General features: G+C 35.8%; 1 protein-coding gene across 1 annotated transcript in view; it reads left to right on the top strand.

The window, feature by feature from the left end:
- The window catches only part of RTKN2 (rhotekin 2), an 80,528-nt gene that overhangs the window by 35,414 nt on the left and 17,915 nt on the right, over positions 1 to 27,199 (top strand). The window contains exons 6-9 of the mRNA XM_027091844.1: positions 797 to 991; positions 11,497 to 11,591; positions 20,870 to 20,976; positions 21,942 to 22,073. Of these exons, the coding sequence (XP_026947645.1) occupies positions 797 to 991; positions 11,497 to 11,591; positions 20,870 to 20,976; positions 21,942 to 22,073 (529 nt within the window). The remainder of the gene's footprint in view (positions 1 to 796; positions 992 to 11,496; positions 11,592 to 20,869; positions 20,977 to 21,941; positions 22,074 to 27,199) is intronic.

The raw sequence follows: 27,199 nt of genomic DNA, 5'->3' as shown, positions 1-27,199 counted from the left end.
CATCACCACAATCGTTTATAGTAGAGATAGTTCACTGTGTCTGAGAAAGAGCAAAGCCAATCTTGGCATTGCAGATTTTCTGCATATTGGTTTAATAAATACATACTGAATATCTTTTATGCTAGATTAAGAATACAAAGATTACCAAGACATCACTCCCCCTCAAGGAGTTCATGCCTTGAAATATATCTCTTTATATTCATTTTTTTGTTTGTTTTCTCCTGTACAACTAAATAGTGAAATGTTATTTCAGAGTTATTAGGTACAAAGGTGGAGCGGGGAGGAGGGGCGCGGTGTTGAGTGGACTGTATGACTCTTTATGTAAAAGGCGTGAAAACTAAAGGTTTCAGCAGAAGAAAGCTTTTGTTTCTTTTAATTTTCTTTGTGTTCTTTGTTTTCAAATCTTTTTCCTTTGGAGGAATCGTGATTTCAGGAAATCATACATATAATGTAAATACCTTAAAAACAGCTATATTATAGGAATGAAAAGGAGAAATAGCATTGGCAACGAAATGACCAGGGCATTTTATTCTTTTCCTTTAAATAATTTGCCTGTAAATATTGGTTAAATTGAGTTAAGATTGCCCTACTTTAGAAGCTGGTAGCTCTCGAAGTTGTAGTGACTCTCTCAGGTCATTTAGATACTAAATAAACACTGGGATATTCTATCTCATTAACATATATTAACATAAACCTGTTCCAAATGCTGCTTTTAAATGTTATGAAAACATCACAGGATGTTATTTTATTTTCTACTGAGTTAAATTTCTAACATTATGATTGTCCTTGTTTTTAGTAATGAAGCAGGGCCAGACTTTCAGATAAAGGTGGAAGTATATAGTTGCTGTACAGAAGACTCTTCTATAACCAACACACCAAAAAAATTAGCTAAGAAACTGAAGACATCTATAAGCAAAGCTACAGGGAAGAAAATAAGTTCAGTGCTTCAAGAAGATCATGAAATGTGCTTGTCCTTCAGTTCTGCTATTTAGTAAGTTTTCTAATACAATATTTACAGCGATACAGTATAATTATGTATTTGTGACATTTTAAAGTATTGTATATGGAGAATATCTTTACATTTTAAATGGGAAAAAACATCCTGAGGCAGGAATATAACTTGGTTGTCTGACATTTACCCAGCTGAGTTATCCTTAATACCTTCCTTTGAAAGTAGAAAGTTGGGGCTTCCCTGGTGGCACAGTGGTTAAGAATCTGCCTGCCAATGCAGGAGACACGGGTTCGAGCTCTGGTCCCGGGAAGATCCCACATGCCGCGGAGCAACTAAGCCCGTGTGCCATAACTACTGAGCCTGCGCTTTAGAGCCCACAAGCCAAAACTTCTGAAGCCCGCGCACCTAGAACCTGTGCTCTGAAGCAAGAGAAGCCACCGCAATGAGAAGCCCACACACCGCAACAAAGAGTAGCCCCTGCTCGCCGCAACTAGAGAAAGCCTGCGTGCAGCAACGAAGACCCAACGCAGCCAAAAATAAATTAATTAATTAATTAAAAAAAGAAAGTAGAAAGTTGGGTGACAGTGTGCTTTCAGTGATTTTGAATTCCAGTATCTAGCAGAAAGATGAATTATTTTTCTTGAAAAGGGACTATCTACATGTTAAGTTGTTTGCTACATATCAGTCTACTAATTGGATTTCTGCATATGTCATGCATTAGTCTTAAAGATTTTAAAAAATATTTTATTTCTTTATAACAAAACCACATTACCATTATCACATCTAACAAAATAAAAAATAAGTTCTGAATATCATCTGATGTCCAGTCTGTGTTCAAATTGCCCCAATTCTGAGGAAGTTCTCTTCTGATCTGTGCAAGTCAAGATGCAAACAAGGTCTACAACATTGCATTTAGGTGAGTGTTTTAATCTTTAACAATTTCCCATCTACTTTTTTCCTTGCCATTATTTATCGAAGAAGCCAGATCTTATAGATTTCCCATATTTTGAATTTATCTGATTCCATCTTTATGATCTTTTTAAACATCTTTTTCTATCCCCTGTGTTTCCTACAACTTGTAGTCAGATCTAGAGGACTGATTAGTTTCAGGTTCTCTTTTAGGACAATGTACTTTCTACTGTATCCCATTTGGAGGTCTTGTCTCACTTTTACTCACGTTAAACCTGACCAGTGGGTTCAGGTGTTGTCAGCCTGATCCATCCATTATAAAGTTCCCTATCAATCTTTTATCTAATGGTGTTAGCAGCTATTGCAGGTCATTCATTATTTCATTAGGGGTTATAATTTGGTGACTTTCTAAATTTGTCCTTTATTTATTTATATTTTATCTTGATTCTTTTCTCTCTTTTTAAAAAAAATTATTTATTTATTATTGGCTGCGCTGGGTCTTTGTTGCTGCATGCGGGCTTTCTCTAGTTGCAGAGAGCAGGGGCTACTCTTCGTTGCGGTGCACAGGCTTCTCATTGTGGTGGCTTCTCTTGTTGCAGAGCACGGGTTCTAGGTGCGCGCACGCGCTTCAGTAGTTGTGGCTTGTGGGCTCTAGAGCACAGACTCAGTAGTTGTGGCGCGTGGGCTTAGTTGCTCCATGGCATGTGGGATCTTCCCGGACCAGGGCTCTAACCCATGTCTCCTGCATTGGCAGGCGGATTCTTAACCACTGCGCCACCAGGGAAGTTCTGCATTTATTTTTAAACCTAGAATTCTCTCAAAGAAGAACTTTCTTTTGTTAACTCTCTGGATATAAATGCAAAAAAATTGGTAGAGGAGAAGGAGGAAAAAAATACTCGGTTCCTTCATTTTAGAATAATAAGTTGATGTTCTACCATGGAGGTGATCAATGTTTTGTTTTATTTGAACTCTTGTATTTTTATATATTTGTGTTTCAGTCTATTACAGTTATTCTCTTTGAAGCCAATTTGTCCCATCTTTGATCAGTGGGGAACCTTTAAGCTGACTCTGCGTCCTTTTGACACAACCTAATCTCTGATTAGCTTCTTTGCTCTCTGGCCAGGGAACATGTTCCAGGTTCATCTTCTGTTTTTCTGCCCACAGTTGGAATCACCATCTCTTCAAGAAGCCCTGGTTTCTTTCAGATACTTTCTTTAAACATTGTGTTTGCTTCTTTACAAGTATTTTTATCTTTTATGTTTCTTGGGAAAACTGTTGTACAGGCTGCATTCCTAGAATTTCTTTGCATGTCTTGGTAGGATTGGCTCTTCAGCATGTAAGTAATTTTACTGTAATTACAAAAAGCAAAATATTTTAGGTGTAGATCCTGGAAATATCAATCATCAAAATGTAACTAAATAACTCTTTTCATATCAGATATATTACATGTGAAAGTGACTTGGGACCCTAGCATTGTGGCTTTCAGTTTATTTTGATTGAGAGCCACAGTAAGAAATACATTTTACATTATTACTGAATGCACAGTAACATAAGCAGACAGATTTCGTGAAGCAATACTTAGCCCTTGCTTTTTATAGTATAGTCACTTGACTTTTTTTATTCTAGTTATTTTCAGTTTCTTTTAATTCCATTTATGAATCATTAAATTGATTTCATGATTGTTGAATGGGTCCCATCCACTGAAAAAAAGGAGGCATAGAAGATGTAAATCTTTGCTAATATAAATGTCATTAAAAAGGAGGGAGGGATACCCTTTCATTTTCTTCCTTTAGAATTAAGGCCGTCTTAAAACTTTTGTAGATTAAGGTGATAATCAAGTATTTGCTGGAAAATGCTTTAATTCAACTATAAGGTAATGGAACTCTGTCTTTTTGATGATTGAATGAACAATTGTATTTCTAGTTTGAAGCATCGATTTTAGAACTGAAAGAGATAATCACCAAGTTAGTAGTTTTAAAACGTTTTTAAGCAGCAAAATTCTTTATTTAAAAAAAAAAAAAACAGGACCAACATAGGCAGAACACTCTATGACATAAATCACAGCAAGATCCTTTTTGACCCACCTCCTAGAGAAATGGAAACAAAAACAACAATAAACAAATGGGACCTAATGAAACTTCAAAGCTTTTGCACAGCAAAGGAAAACATAAACAAGACGAAAAGATAACCCTCAGAATGGGAGAAAATATTTGCAAATGAAGCAACTGACAAAGGATTAATCTCCAGAATTTACAAGCAGCTCATGCAGCTCAATATCAAAAAACAAACAACCCAATCCAAAAATGGGCAGAAGACCTAAATAGACACTTCTCCAAAGAAGATATACAGACTGCCAACAAACACATGAAAGGATGCTCAACATCACTAATCATTAGAGAAATACAAGTCAAAACTACAATGAGGTATCACTTCACACTGATCATCGAAATATCTGCAAACAATAAATGCTGGAGAGGGTGTGGAGAAGAGGGAACCCTCTTGCACTGTTGGTGGGAATGTAAATTGATAACAGCCACTATGGAGAACAGTATGGAGGTTCCTTAAAAAACTAAAAATAGAACTACCATACGACCCAGCAATCCCACTATTGGGCATATACCCTAAGAAAGAGTCATGTACCACAATGTTCATTGCAGCTCTATTTACAATAGCCAGTACGTGGAAGCAACCTAAGTGTCCATCGACAGGTGAATGGATGAAGAAGATGTGGCACATATATACAAGGGAATATTGCTCAGCCATAAAAAGAAATGAAATTGAGTTATTTGTAGTGAGGTGGATGGACCTACAGTCTGTCATACAGAGTGAAGTAAGTCAGAAAGAGAAAAACAAATACCGTATGCTAACACATTTATATGGAATCTAAAAAAAAAAGGTTCTGAAGAACCTAGGGGCAGGACAGGAATAAAGACACAGATGTAGAGAATGGACTTGAGGACACGGGGAGGGGGAAGGGTAAGCTGGGACGAAGTGAGAGAGTGGCATCGACATTTATACACTACCAAATGTAAAATAGATTGCTAGTGGGAAGCAGCCACATAGCACAGGGAGATCAGCTCGGTGCTTTGTGACCACCTAGAGGGGTGGGATAGGGAGGGTGGGAGGGAGACACAAGAGGGAGGTGATATGGGGATATATGTATACGAATAGCTGATTCACTTTGTTATAAAGCAGAAACTAACACACCATTGTAAAGCAATTATACACCAATAAAGATGTTAAAAAAAAAAAAAAAACAGGACCAGTAGTGTCCTGAACAAGTTACATTATTTCCTGGGCCTCAGTTTTCTCATGAAAGGTAAGGATGCTTAGACATAATCATCTATTTTTAGAAGGCTCCTTAGAGACATTTTAGGGTTTCATATACCTTTCAAGCATGTAAAAACAATGACTGGGCTTCTCAAACAGTTTAAAATTTCATTGTTTGGCAGGGAATACTTGATTTTTCTGTCCTGCCATTTATTATTTGTGTGGCCCAAGACGGATTAATTTACTCTGGGTTTTTATTTTTCCCTCTGTAAAATGGGAATAATAAAAATGTAATAATATCGAACACCATTGGATTATTATGAGACTCAAAAAGGTAATTCATGAGCTTGGTATGTAGTAAGCATTTAATAAATGTAGCTGTTACTATTATTGTTACTATTTTTACTGTTCTGAGACCAGTGCTTTTTCTGAAATTTTTTTTCAAATTCATGCTGAAGCACTTCAGTTTAGAAACCTTCATAGGATTATAAAATGTAGACAGATATTTTAAAATTGAAAAACCAATGTTTATCATTTCATAGAAGATACTCTAAGTGATGTTGGAACTTGTGTTTAACCTATACTCCTCTTCAAAGCCTAGAGGTGTATTTGAGAGTAACATTATTGCTATTAAGCTCTTTGTAATAGGGACTGCCATATTTGTCTTGAAGTGTTCATTCTCCTCTTCAGATTTGTCATTCTATTTGGTTTATTTCGTGAATCCAAACACCAATTTTCCTTATCAACATTTCCCATGAAACTTGCATGCCATTTGCTTATTTATACCATTAAAGCTGATCAAAAGATAGGGTAAAGCCTTTTATAACATTTCACCAAATTATATTCTTCTAATACCAGCATTCTTTTGAGCTTCTGGTGTGAATGCCAAGTATACTAGGTTAAACTCATAGCCCAGAACTACTCTTACCTGATACTTCCTTAAGTGACCACTTCAGCACCCTGATAGGAGTTTGAGAATAGCATTAGTAATCAGAATGCATAAGAGGATCAATTTTTATTTCTTTAATAGTGATCTAGTTCAATGAGAAGATTCCTAATATAGCTTTTAATTTTTAACCAAAACGGGCAAACTATATCTTCTCTAATTATATGGCATGTGCCCAAATATAGCTGTTCTTCCTAACAAAAGAGTGCATTTTTTTCAGACTACCGTTTAAGGTAGTCATTTATTTTTTCATAACATTTTTGGAACCCCCGCTCCATCAAATGTTACAACAATTGGCCTATTTGCTTTTTTAAAAAAATGTAGCTGATTAAACTTTTGGGAACTCAATATTAGGGTTGGCTAAAAAGAATGAGAGTAATGTTTTAGTAAGAAAACGTTATCCTGACAAGAATGTTTTAAAACTGAGATCATTGTTGATTTTGGAAGCATTGGCATTGTAATTAGTCATGGTTTAAAAATGAAGTAACTTGAAATATCATCATAAAGTATTGTTTGATCTGAAAGAAGACAGTGAACATTTTTGGTAATTTTTAGCATGCTCCCTGGTGTGATTCATTTACTCATTTTATTTGTGGAATTTAGCTTACTGAAATTCCTGTAGCTAGATTTTCCCAGTGTTTCTAATAGCTGAATTAACTATTTTATGCTCCTTGAGAACCATTTAGTACATTATTCTTCATTGTATAAATTGTAATTTTAAAGAATTGTGAAAACTAGTAAAATTGAGAGTGATTATTTACTGGACAAAAATGTGTATTAAAAAAAATAAGCCCCAATACTACATTTTAAATTGGATTGAAGTTACAAAACAAATATCCTTGGGCAGAATAAGTGGATTATTTATGTTTTGAGGAACAGTGGTGTTAATGGTTTGGTAGTGTGAAAGATAATGCAGTGTTCAAAAATAACTAAGGAATTACTCACCTGTTGGGTATAATTTTGTTTATTCATTCATTTAATCATCTTAGAAATTATAATTCAGCAGTTATGTCACATGGTACTTTGGATCTAAACGTTAGTAAGTCATGTTTCCTGCACTCAAAATTCTTAAGGAAGTATGAAGGTAGTAAGTAAAGTATAGTGGGATTCTGTTTCCAGTGTACCCCTTGCTAGTTATAGGCAAGTCAATTACATTCTCTGAACTTCAGTTTCATCATTTGAAAATATGGACCGAAATATCTGCCCTGCCTACCTTAAGTAGCTATTGTGAACTCTTAAAGATATTGCATGTTAAAGTGCCTTAAACTGCACATAGGTAGATGTAGTATTACAAAGCTTTGCATGTCTCTGATTTTTGGGGGAGGTTTTCATCCTACCACCACTTCACAAATCCTACGGCATTTATTATTTCATTACAAAAGTAATATAAACTTGAGAAATAGAATCTAGAAGAGAAAAAAATGTATTCATAGTTCACCCTAAATCAAATACTTTTTATAATTTTGAACTGATATTTTTCCTCCAGGTTTTAAAATTCCTAGCCTTGGGGATAGATATTCATAATTATACTACACATTCATATACATGCATGTATATACACACACACATTTTCTTCTTGAGTTATTACAGACTCTTCACATGATCATTTTAATGACCACTATCAACTGTCTCTCTCATAGCTTATTCTTAGGGGAGGTTATCAATAATGTTTTTTGTATTGTTATTTTAAGATGTGTAATTCATTGGAAATAGAGGCAAATGTATTACATGTTTACCTTAAAGTAGTTGAGGAAAAGGTGTCTTAGTTACAATTACTTTTTAAGGCCTGAGAAAAAAATTAAACATATACTTGGGTCATCACATAATTTTAGCCTCTTTTGTCACACAGGTTGTCACCTCTCCAGCGCACTCAGTGCAAATGAGCTTTATTAAAAGTTATATTAGCTACTTCCTGTGCGCACTAAAAGCAGTATTTCGTACTGCACTGTGTATGGAAATGATGCTATTCCTGAAGTGACGCATACTCTAATGTTTTTAGTGGTCAGCGAGAATAAATTACATCACTCCTAAAAATAAAACGCAAAGTATCTTCATTCTCTTTCTCTCCCAGTCTCTGCCTCTCACTATTTCAGGTATTTTTCTTGTTGGATTTAAAATACATACAGACTGTCCATCTAATACTTTGACCTCTAAGTTTGATGATCTCTTTGCCTCCAGTGATCTTGTTCTCATGCCTATTTTAGCCATCCACCCCACAATTGTACCCTAGGTCTTATCTGGTCTCTGTAGTAGTGTCCCACACTATCTACCACCTCCCACGTTTCCAGCTTTCTCCTTTCAGTACTCTGACTCCAACTTAGCTCAAGTTCTATGATTTACCATTTTGTTCTTTCCTAGCATTTCTCTCCTTTTGTCATACTTACCTTGGAAAAAATTCAACCTTGGTTAAATCCTGCCTTTAGCTCTTCTGCACCTGCACTCATGAGGAATAGATGAGGAACCTGGAGAAAACAGTCATACTGACTGGTCTCACTTTAGAGGGATCACTAACCTTAAGTGAGTTCCAGTATGTGCAGTCCTACTAAGTGTCCGTAGCCCTCCACTTTACCTCTCGTCAGAGTATTTCACATTGTGTCACTCTCTCTTATGAAACCTCCAATACCCACTCCTCTCCACTCCTTATTCAAAGCTGATGACTTCATTTCCTATATCATTGATGCTGCTGAAGTAATCAGAAGAGAACTTGCATATCCTCCATCAACCAAATCTATCAGCCTACCTGCATCTGTATATTTATTTGCTGCTTTCCTTCCTTGTAACTGCCTTTGCTCCATCTGAGGCCACCCACCTGTACACTAGATCCCATCTTCTCAAGTACACAGAAGTAGGCTCCTGCACATGTCCCCCACTTCTACTACATCTTCAGTGTTTCTTTTCCTGCATCATTTCCAAAAACATACAAACATGCTGAAATACCTCACATTTCCTCTGCCCCATTTAACAGCTATCCTTTACAGAAAAGTTTTTTATATTCTCTATCTCCACTTTTTGTCCTCCCATTCTCTCTTGAACCATTTCAGTCAAGTTTCATCCATCGTTCAGAAACTGCTCTTGTCAAGGTCAGCAGTGATCTACATGTTGCCAAATACCATGGTCATTTATCATTATTCCTTCTCCTGGACCTTTCAGCATTATTCAACACAACTGATCACTCTCCTGAAACACTTTTTGAACTTGGCTTCCAGGATACCACTTTCGGGGTGTCTCTTCTGCCTCAGTGACAGTCCCTTGCCTGTCTCCTTTGTTCATTGCTCTTCAACTTAATCTGAAATGATGGAGTACTTGTGTCCCAATATTCAGTTCGCACATTTTATTTAACTAACTTTCATTGAATTTCATCTATATACTGTTAACTCCCAAATTTAATTTCTTGAATAGTTTTTCCTCTCCTAACTGCAGATTCATATATCCACCTGCCTACCCTACAACCCATTCTCAAACTTAATCTGTTCAAAACTAAATTCTTACTTCCCATATCCATTCTCTCAGTCAGCCTCCTTGCAGTTAATGACAATTCGCTTTTTCTGGTTGCTCAGGCCAAAAGCCTTGGAGTTGTCCTTGACTCTGTCCTTTCTTTTACATCCCATGACCACATTGGGTCAACTTTAAGACTATATCAGGCATCTTAGCACTTCTCACTACCCCATCAACTACCACCCTGTTCCAGGCCTGCACCAGCTCTGGACTGTTGAGGTGCAGTAACTTTCTAGTTGGCATTACCATTTTCAATCTTGGCCTCTGTGGTCTGTTCTCAACATGGCAGTCAGAGAGATCATTTAAAAATACAAGTCATATCATAGCATATGCCTCTGCTCCAAATCTACCACTTGCTTCCCATCTCACTCAGAATAAAATCCAGGGTCCTTATCATGCTCTACAGGGCATGCCCTACTGCAGTGTAGAGTGTCTGCCCCTTCTTACTTTTTAGACATCTTGTCTCACTCTCCCTCACTGTACTCCAGCCACACGGCTGTCTTGTTGTTTGTCAGATACACGCAGCATCACTTATCCACTTACTGTCAGTGATCTGTTCCTGAAAATAACATGTTTTGCACTAAAATGCTGATAGGGAGTCTATTTACCATTATTGTAAGTAGGAACAATTGTAATGTAGTTGCATAAAACCTATGTTATCAGTTGACAAATTATCATGTTGAGATCATGTTTAACACATTGTGCCCTGATCACCAAACAACTCATATGATTGTTAATAGGCAGTTTTGTGTGTAGTAATATTTACTCTTCATTCTAATTGCTGTTCTCAATTGCTCCTATTCTTTCTCCACAGTTTTTTAAAATACTTCCTCCACTTTGGGGGGGCACTTTTTATGTAACAGTAGGGAAAAATAAGAGCTAATTATGGAAGGCACTACAGAAATTTGTTCAGGATAAGTGAAAATAGCAGAGAATGGCCCACACTGAGAATGAGGCTAGTGCCTCTTAGCTTTAGAAACAGTGGAGATTTGTTGATACTTAGTGGACTTTCCCAGTAATCTACACAGGAGTCTGAATTATACCAGTCGTATTCAGAATGTAACTTAAAATTCTACTCGTGCATTGTTTTGTTAAAATTTTTTTGTTGAGTTTTGGAGAAAGAAACATAAATTTTCCCGTGTAAACACTGACAAAAAACATTGGCTGGTGAGAGATACCTCTGGTCTATATTGGTTGTATATTAAAAACCAAGATATATCAAACCAATAAATCAAATGCTTTAAGCCTTAAATTTATACAGTAATGTATGGCAATTATTTCTCAATAAAACTGAAAAAAATACCCCAAACCAAGAGGCATTCTCCCAGGGAACAACATTCCGTGCGGTATGCCATCGTTTATTAAAGAAGTGCATGCATGCATTGCATTCTTGCTACATGTATATATATATTTTTGTGATAGAGATTTTATTACATATTTAGTAAGAGACAAAGAAGGTTTATGAAACATATCACCTGGCCCAATTAATAAAAATTCTCATCAGACTTTATATGGTAATTCTATTTTTAATTTTTTGAAGAATGACCACACTGTTTTCCATAGTGGTTGTACCATTTTATGTTTCCATCAGCAGTGCACAGTGGTTCCAGTTTGACCACATCCTGGCCAACACTCGTTGCTTTGTTTCTTTTTATTTATTTATTTTAGTAATGGCCATTCTAATGGGTGTGAAGTGGTTTCTCATTATGGTTTTGATTTGTGTTTTCCTAAGGATTAATGATCTTGAGTATCTCTTCATGTTTTTATTGGCCATTTGTATATTTTCTTTGGAGAAATGTCTGTTTAAGACCTTTGCCCGTTTTTTAATCGGATTGTTTATTTTGTTGTTGTTGAACATCTAAATATTTTATGTAGTGGAAAATATACTAAAATACTTAAAACATGTCTTTTTTCTCACTATTAGTGGTGCAAAGTACAGTTTGCTAGCTCATACTACCCTGAGCTTGGAAAGTGCTGAGAATAGCTTCAAGACCCATAATCTGTCTATTAATGGGGATGGTAAGTACAGTCTATATTTTACTTATTATACATGTTATGTCAATATATGTGTGGTGACAGTAATAATTTTTAATTTTAATATGTTCCCCTGAAGTGATTATTGGCTTAAATAATGTAGTCACGAGTAACTCTCTGGATTCTTGAAAATATGTCTGTCCCTTTTCCCCCAAAGCAGAAAGTTTATTTTTCTCTTTCTACTGTTTGCTAGAGATTTGTCTGTGAGGCTTGCTTGGTGAGAACAGAAAGGTTTTGCATATTCTGAATCCTTGTCTTTGACTTGAAATTGGTGACTTTACCACTCTTCTAGTTGTCAAAGATGTATCTTATTTTTAAATTTGAAATTGAGGAAGCCAGTAAAAGCATGAAGAGCCATCTATCTTTACAACAAAAGGTATAAGGAAGGTGGTATATAATTTTATATATTATACTTCAAAAAATGAAAAAGAATAAGTAACCCAAATCATATTTCCAAACTACTTTCCCAACACTACTCTATATTTTTCATCATAGGTAAAAATAATCTTGGAACGTGGACAGTGCTCCTGCTGTTTTACAAATCTTCTAATCACTTACCTCCCTTCTTCACCTTGCTATATATTTCTTTTTAATAAACTATAACTACAAATTATCATCTAGAGAAGGAGGTTTAAGATTAATTTAGCCCTACCTTCCCATATATCCCCTGCTTGCTACCAACAGAAGGTAGGCATGAGTGGTTCTGCGGAGCACTCATTACGTCAGTATATGTTATGTCAATGTATGTGTAAACACTGACAAAAGCATTGGCTAGTGAGAGATATCTCTGGTCTATGATGGTTGTATATTAAAAACCAAGATAAATCAAACCAGTATTTTACATTCAGTATCAAATGGTTTATAACCCATATTATATGATATTAAGTATTTGAGTTTAAATCTACCATCATATGCTGTGTTTTCTGTTTGTCTTACTTATTCCATGGTGGTTTTCTCTTTCTTGCATCTTTAAGGATTGATAGTTTTATCATTTCAGGTTTTCCTTGTTCTAATTAAAGTTATAATTCTTTTTCTCATCTTTTAGACATTACCTCTAGAAATTTTATTAATCATACTTAAGTCTAAAATTAAAAGATAATTTTACCTTTTTCTCAGATCCTGCAAGGACTTTAGAATAAACTCCATTTCTTTGACCTATGTGCTGTTGTTATACATTATAATTCTGTTTGGTTTTTAAATTTCACAAGATGTTTTATACACTTAATATTTATTTAGATTTGCCTGCATGTTTCCATGTACTGCTTGTGTCTTATACCTTACATCTGGTATTATTTTCCTGCTGCTTGAAGTGTAATCCTTAGAATTTATTTCAGTTTGTTCTGCTAATATCATACTTCTTAGTTCTTTGTGTATGTCTGAAGATGACTTTGTTTAGCTTCATTCTTGAAAGATATTTTTTACATGATGTAGAAACTTTAATATTTTACTTTGTGAATATTAAAGATATAATTCCAGTACCTTCTGGCATCTCGTACTGGCTGTCGAAAATCATTTGTCAGTGTGTTGCTTCTGTGAAGGTAACTTTTAATTTTCTCTTTGTCTTTGGTTTTCTGAAGCTTCACCGTGCTATAGGTGTAAAATTGAATTTTATTTATGCTGCTTTTGGACATCCTTGATCTTCTTTAAATTGATGGATGTCTTTCATTATTTCTGGACAAAATCTTACTTGTCTATTCAGGCAGCCTCTGATCCATTCTATTGCCTTTCTCCCTGTAGCATTCCTAGTAAACCTATGTTAGTCTTTCTGACTGTATCCTCTATGTTTAGTACCCTTTATGATGTATTCCTCATCTTTTTGTCTGTCTTTGCTGCTTTTCTGGATTTTTAATGCACTATCTTCTGTTTCCTTTATTCTCTTTGCAGCTCTGTCTGATCTGCTGATAAATCTATATACCAAGTTCTTCATTTCAATTATTGTACTTCTTATTTCTAGAAGTTCTGTTTGACTTTTTCAAATCTGCTATGCCACTTCTCACTTTTTATTCTCTGCATATATTGTTAATATTATCTTTTAGGTTTTTATTAAAAGAGTAGGCATAGCTGTTTTATAGTCTATGGCTAATGATTCAGATATATAAAGTCCTTCTTGATCAGTTTCTCTTTTTTTTTTTTAACTGGTTCTCAGTCATGATGTCTCAATTTGTTGCACGTCTAGTTATCTTCATGTGCTTGTCATTGTAATTGAAAGTCTACATAGAGGAATAAATTAATGCTCGGTGTCTCTTTTTGCATCTCGCAGGCACCTGGTGAGACTATCATTCTGGCCTCACTTTATCCAAAGACCATGTCTGAGTTTCTCTGCATCCCTTCATCCCTACCTCCGGGCAGTGGGAATCCTGGGCAGTTAGGTTGGTTTACTCATGGTTCACCACTGTTGGTGATTCCTTTGGGATATCAGTTTAATATGAGGAGAATCGTCCCATTAATCTGCCTACATTGTTCAGGTCCCAGACTGTGATTTCTGTTCTGCTTCCCTCGTCTTGCAGGATCATTAAGTCATAAATTGAGATTTTCTGGGATTGGCAAATGCTCTCAGGACAAACACAGCTTCTGTGCTCATTTAACTCACTGGTTCTCATTTATCAGATTTGTACTGGAAGTTTATTATAGTTTTGTTACCTCTTTCTTGCTCTGGGGAAAAGTTTTAAAATATTTTGGTTCAGCATTTTTAGTAGTTTTCAGTGGGAAGATTGGTCTGAACAATCTAATCAAGCCTTCTATCACCCAAAACTTGAAGTTTGCAATAGTATTAGCATTGTCAATTTTATCAGAAAACTTGGCAAATTAAGTTTGTTTAATTCCATTTGTCACCATATGTTGAGTGCCAATATTATCACCATATGTTACCAATATTATCACCATATGTTGAGTGCCTATTATGTGCCAGACATTGTTCATTGAAATATTATTCAGCCTTGAAAAAGGAAATTCTGCAATATGTGACAACATGAATGATCCTTGAGGACACTATGCTAACTGAAACAACCAGTCACAGAAGGACAAATACTACCTGATCCACTTATATGAGGTATCTAAAATAGACAAACGATTAGAAGCAGAGAGTCGAATGGCAGTTCCTAGGGGCTAGGAAAAGGAGAAAGGAGGAGCTGCTAATAAACAGATCTAAAGCTTCAGTTATACAAGATGAATAAGTTCTAGAGATCTGCTGTACAACATTATAACATTTGTTAACTCTACTGTATTGTACACTAAAAATCTGTTAAGAGAGTACATCTCCTATTACATGTTCATACCACAATAAAATATAAATAAATAAATGAACACTGTTAAAGCAGTTTTTATTCTTAGTCTCTGTGAGACGTAGTTATAAGGGAGCATCACAGTGAAGTGATTAATAGTGGAGACTGGAGCCATCAGCCTTAGATTCGTATTCTAGTTCTAGCACTGGCTAGCTGTGTGCTTTCACAAGTTCCTCATTTTGTTATCATTTATATTTTACAAATGAGTAAAATACAGCTTAGAGAATGTAACATGCCAGATTATGTAGCTAGCCAGTGGTCGAGCCAGACTTCAAGTAATCTAGGAAAGGCTGTGCTCTTTCTGCTATGCATTCTGGTTAGGCATGATTACTGATAAAGCACCTAAAGACTCAAAATACTATCAATGTGTGAATAATGGAATTGGTGATGAAAGGTCCCATTCTTTCAACCAAGTCACCTGAAAGCTTGTAGAAGGGAACAAAATTCACAAAGAAATCATCAATTTTAGCAGTGTCACGTCTTCAGTGTTCTATAAGATATTACTAGATTCTCCTTTAATAAAATGCTCCTGAGCAAATAAGCATGGGAACTATGTGGTATACTTCTTTCTTTGAGAAACACAATAAAGACTAGCATGTTAAAGACTGTGAAAAGACCTGTGCTTACAGCAATAATACCCAACACCTGTTGACATTGGAACTTGTAGATTCCACAGAAAAAAAATTCAAGAACACTAACCTATATGCCTAACCCTTTTGATGTGATAGGTATATCTCTAGAAATGTGTGTAAATTAAAATCTTGTAAATCAATTATATTTTGAAGAAAAAAGAAAGCTTGTAATTAAAAAGAAACAAAATTTTATACAGAAAAAAACCACCCTCGGATTTATTCATTAATAAATCTATGTTTAATAGGGTTTCCTAAATAAATTTATGTCAGTGTCTACCAAATACTATAAAATAAAGAGGAAATACAAGATTTTTGAAATTTATAACAACTTTATTACTTGTGCTAGTTTAAGGAAAAAGCCAAAATGATATCTTAAGGCTTATATTTGTCATCAAGAAATTTTTATACTTTTTACAAAACAATGAAACCACATTGTAAAGATAGACTCACATGGAACTGAGATGTTATCGATTCTTTCTCTTGCCTGTGTTTTGTTTTTGTTGTTGCTGTTGTTTTTAAACTCCATTTTGCTCCCCATCTGAAACTACAGATGAATTAGATAAAATCTTTAAGTAATGAAAAGTCAAACTGCTCTTTCACTTCCTGTTTCATTTCATCTTGTCCTAATACCACCTTTGGTTAGAAAAGAAGAATTAAGTATTTTGATTAATGTGTTGCACAAGGGCAGAAAGACAGCATTGAGAAATGGAAAGGATATGGTTTGGGGAGTGAGAGTGCCCTGGATATGAAATTATGAGAAGCATCTTTTACATGCCAGACACAGCGATAAATGTCATGCACACATTATCTTATGTGATTTCACAGCAACCCTAGTACTTAATAGGTAGTATTTTAAGAATGAGAAATTGATACTCGGGCAAGTTAAGTGAATAGCCTAGATGCTGTATTTCTTGTCAGAAGTAGGGAGAAAAAGCTGTGACTGTGCTTTATTCCACAGTGGTCATGAGCTGTAGAGAAACCTATGTAGGAAGTAAGAGGTGATTGCAGTGTATGTGGCACGTGATCTGTAGAGCAAAGAATTTTACATCCAGTATATCTTTTCAAGGTCTGCAGTGAGGAAGGAATTATTTTTCTTGGTGTGCCATGAAATCTGAACTTATTTTACTAGAGAAGCACACTGTTACATGTGGTATTTAGGTTCCAGATACATTATTGATTGTGACTGGTCTGAAAAACTAATCATTTATGATTCTGTTTCTTTAGGAGGTGGATCCTAACTTAAAAACAAGCCATTCATAAATCTGGGTTTGCTATGTAAAGAAATTCGCTTTTGGGGCTTCCCTGGTGGCGCAGTGGTTGAGAGTCCGCCTGCCGATGCGGGGGATGTGGGTTTGTGCCCCGGTCCGGGAGGATCCCACATCCCGTGGAGTGGCTGGGCCCGTGAGCCATGGCCGCTGAGCCTGTGTGTCTGGAGCCTGTGCTCCGTAACGGGAAAGGCCACAACAGTGAGAGGCCTGCGTACCGCAAAAATAAATAAATAAATAAATAAATAAATAAATTCCCTTTCAAACTTTAAACTCATAAATCACAAGGGTGATTTCAATTGTATTACGTAGATGCATGCTTTTATAGAATTTTTATTTCATTTCCTGCCTATTTTACAAAAGGAGATTCTCATTTATTTATGTCTGCATTTTTAAATCATTGACTTTATTGTATTTATACACTTATTTCTCTCAGATCAAACCCTTTGTTTCTAAAAGACAGCAGCTTTAACAAAGAGTTGAATAGTCCCAGACAATTTGTGGTATGCTATTCTTTAGTAGAATGTTGAGCAGGTAAATTGTTAAAAAACTGTTTTTGTGTTAACTTTGTGCTCTTCATTTATGCTGGTCTTTTTCATTTAACTGATGTGTCAAGCCTTGGCTACACTGCCTCTATATATTAAATAATTGTATTTTTACAAAAAATGTTTTATTTTCCGGACTTACTAAGACCTTTTGGTCAATGATAGTAACAGCCAATGGTTAGTCATTTAATAGGCAGTTACCAACATGGGTGCAGTGAAAACTTTACAGATATTTTTTATGTGGTCCAGTGTGAACATAGGACCGTATGTTGCATTTTTATTTATACCCCAAAACACAGAATAAATTATGCAGTGCTTTCCTTCCATACAGTTATAAAGGTTGTATACCTGCCTGCACACTACATTAAAGGACTATCTTAATGTTTTTTGAAAGAACTTTTTAAACAATTGCAGACTTACAGAACAGTTAAAAGTTGAATATCAAGATTTTTTTCCCCCCAAAATATATGAGAACAAGTTGCTTACCTGATGCTTCATTACTCCCAAATATGTTAATACCTGTTCCTACTAAAAGACATCTGGCTACATCACTACAGCTATTCAAGTCAGCATTAATACATTACTATTATTTCTACTAATACAGACACCATTCAAATGTTACTCCAATAATGTCCCTTATGACAAAAGGATCCAGTGCAGATTCACGCATTGCATTTAATCATCATGCTTCTTTAGTTTCTTTCAATTTAGATCAGTTCTCCAGTCATTCCTTGGCTTTCATAACCTTGACATTTTTAAACATCATAGTTATTTTGTAGAAGTTCCCTCAGTTTGGGTTCGTCTGATGTTTTCTTGGACTGAGACGCAGGATATGCGTCTTTGGCAGAAATATCGCAGAGGTGATGCTGCGTTCTCATTGCATTCTGTCAGGTGGCATCTTTTGATTCATCCCATTACTGATGATGTTCACTTGATTAGGGTGGTGTCTGTTAAGCTTCTCTACTGTTAAGTTACTCTTTTTGTTTTCCTCTTTGTAATTAATACATATTTTATGTGTGGGAGGGGGATACTTTGAAACTAAGTATATTTATTAGACTTTCAACTTATTCATTGATTTATTTATATCAACATGGACTCATGTTTTACAGTTTTATTCAGTGCCTTATAATCTGCTAATATCTTGTTTAAGATTCAGATTGTCTCCATTTTGGCCAATGGGAGCACATTCAAGATGGCTTCTGTGTCTTTTTACATGTCCTCCTCATTCATTGAGTACTTCCTTACGTAAGGCATAACAAGATATTTCAGGCTCATCATGTACTTTCCCTGCCTCAGTCCTGGAGTCATCCGTTTCTCCAAGGAAGACTGGTTCTTTTTAATAGAAATAATATTTAGAAGACATGATCTGAGCTATAGGTATATTCATTGCTATTAGACTGTCACTATTAGGTGTCACTTTTCCTAGGCCCTCTCAGTGGACGTACATGTATATATATTTTGTCATGCATTTCTTTTTTAAAATTTATTTATTTATTTTTGGCTGTGTTGGGTCTTCATTGCAGTGCGCAGGTTTTTCATTGTGGTGGCTTCTCTTGTTGCAGAGCACGGGCTCTAGGTGCACGGGCTTCAGTAGCTGTGGCATGTAGGCTCAGTAGTTGTGGCTTATAGGCTCCAGAGCTCAGGCTCAGTAGTTGTGGTGCACGGGCTTAGTTGCTCCACAGCATGTGGGATCTTCCCGGACCAGGGCTCGAATCCATGTCCCCTGCATCGGCAGGCGGATTCTTAACCACTGCACCACCAGGGAAGTCCTGTCATGCATTTGTTCTTTTTTTTTTTTAACATCTTTATTGGAGTATAATTGCTTTACAGTGGTGTGTTAGTTTCTGCTGTAAAACAAAGTGAATCAGCTATACATACACATATATCCCCATATCCCCTCCTTCTTGCGTCTCCCTCCCACCCTCCCTATCCCACCCCTCTAGGTGGTCACAAAGCACCGAGCTGATCTCCCTGTGCTATGTGTCTGCTTCCCACTAGCTATCTAGTTTACATTTGGTAGTGTATATAAGTCCATGCCACTCTCTCACTTCGTCCCAGCTCACCCTTCCCCCTCCCCGTGTCCTCAAGTCCATTCTCTATGTCTGCATCTTTATTCCTGTCCTGACCCTAGGTTCTTCAGAACCATCTTTTTTTTTTCAGATTCCATATATGTATGTTAGCATACGGTATTTGTTTTTCTCTTTCTGACTCACTTCACTCTGTATGTCATGCATTTCTTAATCTCTGTATGTTGAAAACCATGAGTTCACACCAGTATGTCTAGTTCTAATCCAATACCAAAGAGTTCATTCTGCACATTTGTAATTCCTTCCTCTGACAGTGAGAAACCTGTCTTCTATTATCTTTAATGCTTTTTATTCTTTGGTCAGTCTCCTTAAAAGCAACCATTTTCCATCTTTCTCACATAACTGCTTCTCTCTCCTGCCGGGGCTCTGACTCCCCTTCTGGGCTGCCCCTGGCCCCACAGGGATACTCCTTACCTTGCTCAGGCTCACACAGCCCCACCAGGGCTGCCCTCCTCAGCCCATGTGAACACCGTCCTCAGCCTGCTGTGCTCTGACACCCCATACCCGGCTGTCTCTCTGCTTGCATTTCCATCTCCCCAGGCTCTGACACACTGGTCTGGGTCACCAAATGTGTGAATGGTCCCCTCGTTACTCTCAAACTGACTCCCGTGGCTGGACCGCCCCCCGCACTCTTCTTAATTTCCCTGGATTCGGACACCTCACTTGGGCAGCACCGCACACAGATACCCTCCTTACTCTACCTGGGCCCCTCCTCCCCACGCCAGGCCGGCCACTGAGCAGAGACCCCTTTTGGGTTCTATATTCCCCATGTGATCCGTCCTCCTCAGCCCCTTCAGGCTCTGATTCCTCATGCCAGGCAGCTCTCCCACTCACCTTCCTTACCCTGACTGGCCCCAGCACCCAGCTCTGGCACACTACTGCTTCCCGCCCGCCCCCTGCCCAACTCCTGGCACAGATACGCATTGTGGTGGACTCCACATAATGGCTTACACCTGAGTTGTTCAGTAAGGGAAGGGACAAGGGGAAAGGTCAAAAGGGTTATTATTAAATTCTTATCATAAAGTTGTGCCCTGAAGTGTTTTATTCAGAGCATCACTTTGCTAATTATTATAATGAAAATCAGAGCAAAAAGTAGAATTTGACAAACAAAAATCACTTTATTAGGATGTTTTTTAAAATACATGAGTTTACTTATATGCCCTGAACTACCTCCATTGATTAATTACTTTAAGATCAAACAAGAGATCAAGAGACTAAACGTTCCATGTCTACTCCAGGTGATAGCATGCTGTAAACTATCAGTTTAATACCATCCTGTCCTGACTGCTTTCTTTTATTTGATTTTGTCATTGAATACAGTCATTTGAGCAGGATGAACCTTTACATATGTTCTTATATAAAGCAAAAAAAAATTGTAAAAATAATCAAAATGTATAATAATGACCTGAAATAAACATATATTTATAACTTGATTTTTTTCTCATTTAAATAGAAGAGTCCTCGTTTTGGCTTCCCTTATATGGTAACATGTGCTGCCGATTAGTCGCCCAACCAGCTTGTATGGCTGAGGATGCGTTTGCAGGATTTCTTAATCAGCAGGTTAGAGAACTTTAAATATCCTGCAACAATTATAGCTCTAATTTTGATCTTAATATCCTGGCAGTTGTTTGGCATTCTGATATTGTGAAGTATTTTTTTTTTAATAAAGTCTTCTCTTAAATGACAGTTTTCTCTTTGTTAGACATCAAATGTGGGGGGAGGGTGCAGCTGGGAGTGAGAAGGTAGGGAAGGGGAGGGGTCTGATGCAGTTTTGATGGCTAAGGGGCTACCTCTTCCAGGTTCCTCTGCTTCATTAATAGCAGTAACAGGATAATCAGTACCAGAGGACTCCTTGTGGAAACTGATGAGGACTGCTCAACACCTTTCACATGAAGGCCTTTCTGGCAGACAGCTCTTGGCACAGTTTAGGCCTCTGGGCTTCCAAAGCTGCCTCTGTGCCACCTACTCCTAATTTATTTATAACCATAGTTATTTGTATTCAGTAAATAATTAATTATGGGCCTCAATGAATCAATAGCTTTTTAAAAAAGATTCCATTAAGAGGAAAGAAAATTTGCATTCTTACAGGGAAGTCAACATTTTCCAGTGTTCTTAGAACAGTAAGGGAATATTTTGAATATTCAATTATTTTGAATATTCAGTTACTTTTATACTTTTCCTGAGTCAGTACGTGAATTGCTGTGGAATTCCAATCACTAATTTTTAATAGACTAGCTTCTCTAAAACTGCATTGATTTATGATTTTATGTATATAAAAGTTATGTGATAATTATTACCTCTATTTTGCTTAATGCTTTTGAGAATTCCACACCTTTCTTCTCTGATGCAAACTTACTTTTTTACTTTGGGCTATTGACTTATTGTATCGTAAATTAATGGGTAACTCTATCACATTAAAACATTTCAAAAAACTAACTTTGCTAATTCAAGTATTTTGTTGAATTTAGAGTTAAGATGATAAATAATGATTTAAAGTTGAGAGTTTCTTGATTTTTCTTTTTCAGCAAATGGTAGAAGGTCTGATTAGTTGGAGAAGGTTGTATTGTGTTTTAAGAGGGGGTAAACTCTATTGTTTTTACACTCCAGAAGAAATCGAAGGTAAAGTGGAACCAGCTTTGGTAGTGTCCATTAACAAGGTAAATAAAATGCTATTTTGAAAATAAAGGTATAACATTTTATGAAGTTTGTTCTTTTCTATTACAATTCACACTGTTGTCATCTTATTTACAAAAAGGGAAGGACTGCTAAAACTAGGTTAGTTCGTAAAGATATTCTTATTTTTCTTTCCATTTATAGAGCTTATCTGGTAAAGGAAATACTATATATTTCCTACGAAAACATAGTAATTGGAATCTATACTAGCAAACAGATTTTAAAGCAGAGAATGTAACTCCACATTAACAGGGTATTTAAATTTTTTAGGAATTTATTTAATTAAGAGATTATAAAAACATAAATTGTTAGCTCATGTTAACGATGATGCTCTTTCTAGTTAATACTTAAATGAACCCATTAAAAAGAAATTCCTGAGTATACTTTCTGATTTCTTATGGGGCTAATGGGCAGTTGTTCAACCTTCTGCCAGGACAAGAAAGCCTCACATTCTGTTGAGAATACCACATACACATAAATATACTGGTTTGATACAAAGGAAATTATAAAATTTTAGTTAGAAAGTTTTCACTCAAAAATCTGTAGGAAAAGTTTTCAGTCTAAGGCAGGCTTATTTTCTTTATCTCACAATCTTAATTTGTTTTCATCTATCATCCAAGTCTAGTGTTTATTAGAGGTTTTTTCCCCCTCTTTTTATAGCATTCCTACTCTAGAGTTAAAATGGCATTTCTAGAGTAGAATGTCATGTTTTCTGCCTATGGACTGCAATTAATTGTCTTAGTTTTTTTACTTTGCTTACCTGCAGAGTGGTTAAAGTGAAGTATATGATAAAATATGAGCCATCACATCTGTTAACTGTAAGATACATGTTCTACTTGCCTTTAAGTTATCTTTTGAGGAAAAATGTAAAGTTATATGTCCTGAAAAAACATGTAGATACTGGTCTGCTAGTGTATAAGGATTTAGTTAATTTCTGTGATCTTTGCAATAGTAACATTCGATCTGTTTCTATCCTGCTTTTAGAAATGACACTACCTTTTGCTCAAAGGAAATCCTTCAGTGAGACCTTTTTACTATGTAATTAAGTCCAGTTAATTTGTCAGTTTTGTGTATAAGAAAGATTAATGTTGCTCTTAAATAATATACCTCAGTATTATAACATAGTGAATTTATTTTCATTTAGAAAATTAGGTTAATGAAAGTATAATTTTATTATTGGAAAATTGATACAATTTTTTCATTGTTTTGTTTTGTTTATGCAGTGTTCATTCCCCCCCATAGTCTTTTGAAAATTTCAAATGTACAGAAAAGTTGAAAGAAGAGAAAAGTAAAACCTGATACCCATCACCTAGATTCTTCAGCTATTAACATTTTGCCACATTTGCTTTCTCTCTAGATAGTTAAAAAACAATTTTTTCCGAACCACTTGAAAGTAAGCAGCATACAGCATAACATTTCTTTCCTAGAATATGTCAGCATATTTCTCCTGAAAACAAGGACATTTCTTTCATAACCATAATATTATTATCACACTCAATAAATTTATTGTTGATAAAATAATATTATCTAAGATACAGAGCAAATTGCCCCAGTTATTCCCAAAATATTCTTTCTTATTTTTATTTTTTGTTTTATCCAAGACCCCATCAAGGGTCACAGATTGCATCTGATCACTATGTCTTGTTTCCCTTTTACCTAAATTGTGCCCTTCTCTTGCCTTTTTTTTTTTTGGTTTTTATGACACTAACATTTTTGAAAAGTCCAGGCAAGTCCCCACATCTGTTTTTGACTAATTGTTTCACTAGATTCATGTTAAGTATTTTTGGCTGGAGTTCTACATAGATGATTTTGTCTAACCTTATTTTCACTAGGTAGTAAAAATGGAATCCTACCAATTTTTTTCTTACATGATGCACAATGGAATATGGATAGCTATAAACCAAATTAAAATGTAATCTAAGCAAATGAGATTTTAAAAGTTTGATCTGAAAACAGTCTTCAAAGTATTCAGTTTACCTATCTCAGCCCTTTAAGGGAGGCAGAGCATGTAGGTCAGCCCTGATTTACAGGTATCTTATTTCTGTTTTACAAGTGACAAAACATACTCAGAGATCAGATAGAACTTGTTTAGCTAGTAAGTAGAATTATATGGCTTACTCTTTCCTAATGGGTAGAAAAAAATAGATAAAAATTCATGGATTGTTTATCTGTTTCTTCATAGACATACTGCAAGACAAGATTTGGAAGGCAAAATTAGACTTTTCCCTATCTCCATATCCACTTTGTATCAGTTTTGAAAGTAAAAAGTAACTCTGAAATGAAGTTCTGAGTCCAAAGCCAAGTTACCTGTAGGCAATGACTTAGGCATGTATTGAATCTTTACCATTCAAATTTAAGAGGACAATTATAATAGAACTCCTCTGTTATTGTAGTCAGTGCATCTGTATTTTCTTATTTGATGACAAGAGTCTAATTCCAGAAAAGTAGTTAACAGGATCTACATGGTCTGACTAAATTGACCTTTTTCAATTGACTCATTTTTCCTTGTGGTAATAAAGGTGATGGCCTGGCAACCGATGGGATTCTGTAGTCAATCGACTCCATTATTAAGATGACTGAAATCAGCATACCTAGAAATCCCAGTGGTGGCTCCACTATTGAGCTTTACAGATTCACAGGAAAATGGTTTGTCTAGTAATTTGTATAGACTCGACCTTAGACTTGGCGGGACAGCGTGGGCTGTATTTGACCCTGAGGACTGATGACATAAATATCTCTTCCATCAAATATGACTTTTGTCTAAACTACCAAAAAGAATTTTAATATTAAACCATGAGGTAAGGTTAAGGTTGGGAAGAATAATATAATTTAGTTGCTTATCTCAAAGATTAAACTGATGACAAAGTGTTACATTCTGTAGCTTTGCGATATTTCCGTCTTAATTTTCTCCAGTGCCGATTCCAGCACTGATTCCTGCCCTTTCTCTTTAGAAACTTTTCCCTTTGCATTTCCTACTTCTTTTTTTTTTTTTTTTAATTTTTATTGGAGTATAGTTGATTCACAATGTTGTGTTAGTTTCTGCTGTACAGCAAAGTGAGTCAGTTATACATATACATATATCCACTCTTTTTAGATTCTTTTCCCATATAGGTCATTACAGAGTATTGAGTAGAGTCACCTGTGCTATACAGTACGTCCTTATTAGTTATCTGTTTTATATATAGTAGTGTGTATATGTCAATCCCAATCTCTCAATTTATTCCTCCCCCTCTTTCGTCCCTGGTAACCATAAGATTGTTTTCTACCTCTGTGACTCTATTTCTGTTTTGTAAATAAGTTCATTTGTACCATTTTTTAAGATTCCACATATAAGCAGTATCATGATATTTGTCTTTCTCTGTCTGACTTACTTCACTTAGTATGATAACCTCTGGGTCCATCCATGTTGCTGCAAATAGCATTATTTCATTCTTTTTTATGGCTGAGTAATATTCCATTGTATATATGTACCACATCTTCTTTATCCATTCAAATGTCAATAGACATTTATGTTGCTTCTGTGTCCTGGTTATTGTAAATAGTGCTGCAGTGAACATTGGGGTGCTTGTATCTTTTTGAATTATGGTTTTCTCTGGGTATATGCCCAGGAGTGGGATTGCTGGATCATATGGTAGCTCTGTTTTTAGTTTTTTTAGGGAACCTCCATACCATTCTGCATAGTGGTTGTACCAATTTATATTCCCACCAACAGTGTAGAAGGGTTCCCTTTTCTCCACACCCTCTCCAGCATTTACTGTTAGTAAATGTTTTTGATGTTGGCCATTCTGACCATTGTGAGATGATACCTCATTGTAGTTTTGATGTACATTTCTCTAATAGTCATGTTGAGCATCTTTTCATCTTTTTTGGCCATCTTTGTCTTTGGAGAAATGTCTATTTAGATCTTCTGCCCATTTTTTGATTGGATTTTGTTGTTGTTGTTGTTATTGAGCCGCATGAGCTATTTGTATATTTTGGAGTTTAATACTTGGTCAGTCACGTTGTTTGCAAATATTTTCTCCCATTCTGTAGGTTGTCTTTTTGTTTACGGTTTCCTTTGCTATGCAAAAGCTTTTAAGTTTCATTAGGTCCCATTCGTTTATTTTTATTTTCATTACTCTAGGAGGTTGTTCAAAAAAGATCTTGCTTTGATTCATGTCAGAGAGTGTTCTGTCTATGTTTTCCTCTAAGAGTTTTATAGTATCTAGCCTTACATTTAGGTCTTTAATCCGTTTTGAGTTTGGTTTTGTATATGGTTTAGGGAGTGTTCTAATTTCATTCTTTTACATGTAGCTGTCCAGTTTTCCCAGCACCACTTATTGAAGAGACTTTCCTTTCACCATTGTATATCCTTGCCTGTTTTGTCATAGATTAGTTGACCATAGATGTGTGGGTTTATCTCTGGACTTTCTATCCTGTTCCATTGCTGTATATTTCTGGTTTGGGGCCAGTACCGTGCTCTTTTGATGACTGTAGCTTTGTAGTATAGTCTGAAGTCAGGGAACCTGATTCCTCCAGCTCCATTTTTATTTCTCAAGATTTCTTTGGCTAGTCAGGCCTTTTGTGTTTCCATACAAATTGTACAATTTTTTTGTTCTAATTCTGTGAAAAATGCCATTGGTAATTTGGTAGGGATTACACTGAATCTGTAGATTGCTTTGGGTAGTATAGTCATTTTGATAATGTTGATTCTTCCAATCCAAGAACATGGTATATCATCCATCTGTTTGTGTGTCATCTTTGATTTCTTTCATCAGTATCTTATAGTTTTCTGAGTACAGGTCTTTTGCCTCCTTAGGTAGGTTTATTCCGGTATTTTATTCTTTTTGATGCAGTGGTCATTGGGATTGTTTCCTTATTTCTCTTTCTGATCTTTTGTTGTTAGTGTATAGGAATGCAAGAGATTTCTGTGTGTTAATTTTATATCCTGCAACTTTACCACATTCATTGATGAGCTCTAGTAGTTTTCTGGTAGCATCTTTAGGATTTTCTATGTAGAGTATCATGTCGTCTGCAAACTGTGACAGTTTTAACTCTTCTTTTCCAACTTGGATTCCTTTTATTTCTTTTCTTCTCTTATTGCCATGGTTAGAACTTCCAAAACTGTGTT

This window comes from Aethalodelphis obliquidens, unplaced genomic scaffold (assembly GCF_003676395.1).
Source record: "Aethalodelphis obliquidens isolate GAN/ISIS:26980383/991018 unplaced genomic scaffold, ASM367639v1 scaffold73, whole genome shotgun sequence".
In the NCBI taxonomy this organism is placed as follows: Eukaryota; Metazoa; Chordata; class Mammalia; order Artiodactyla; family Delphinidae; genus Aethalodelphis; species Aethalodelphis obliquidens.
The sequence above is the reverse complement of the archived record's forward strand: the minus strand, read 5'-3'. Positions and strand labels throughout refer to the sequence as shown.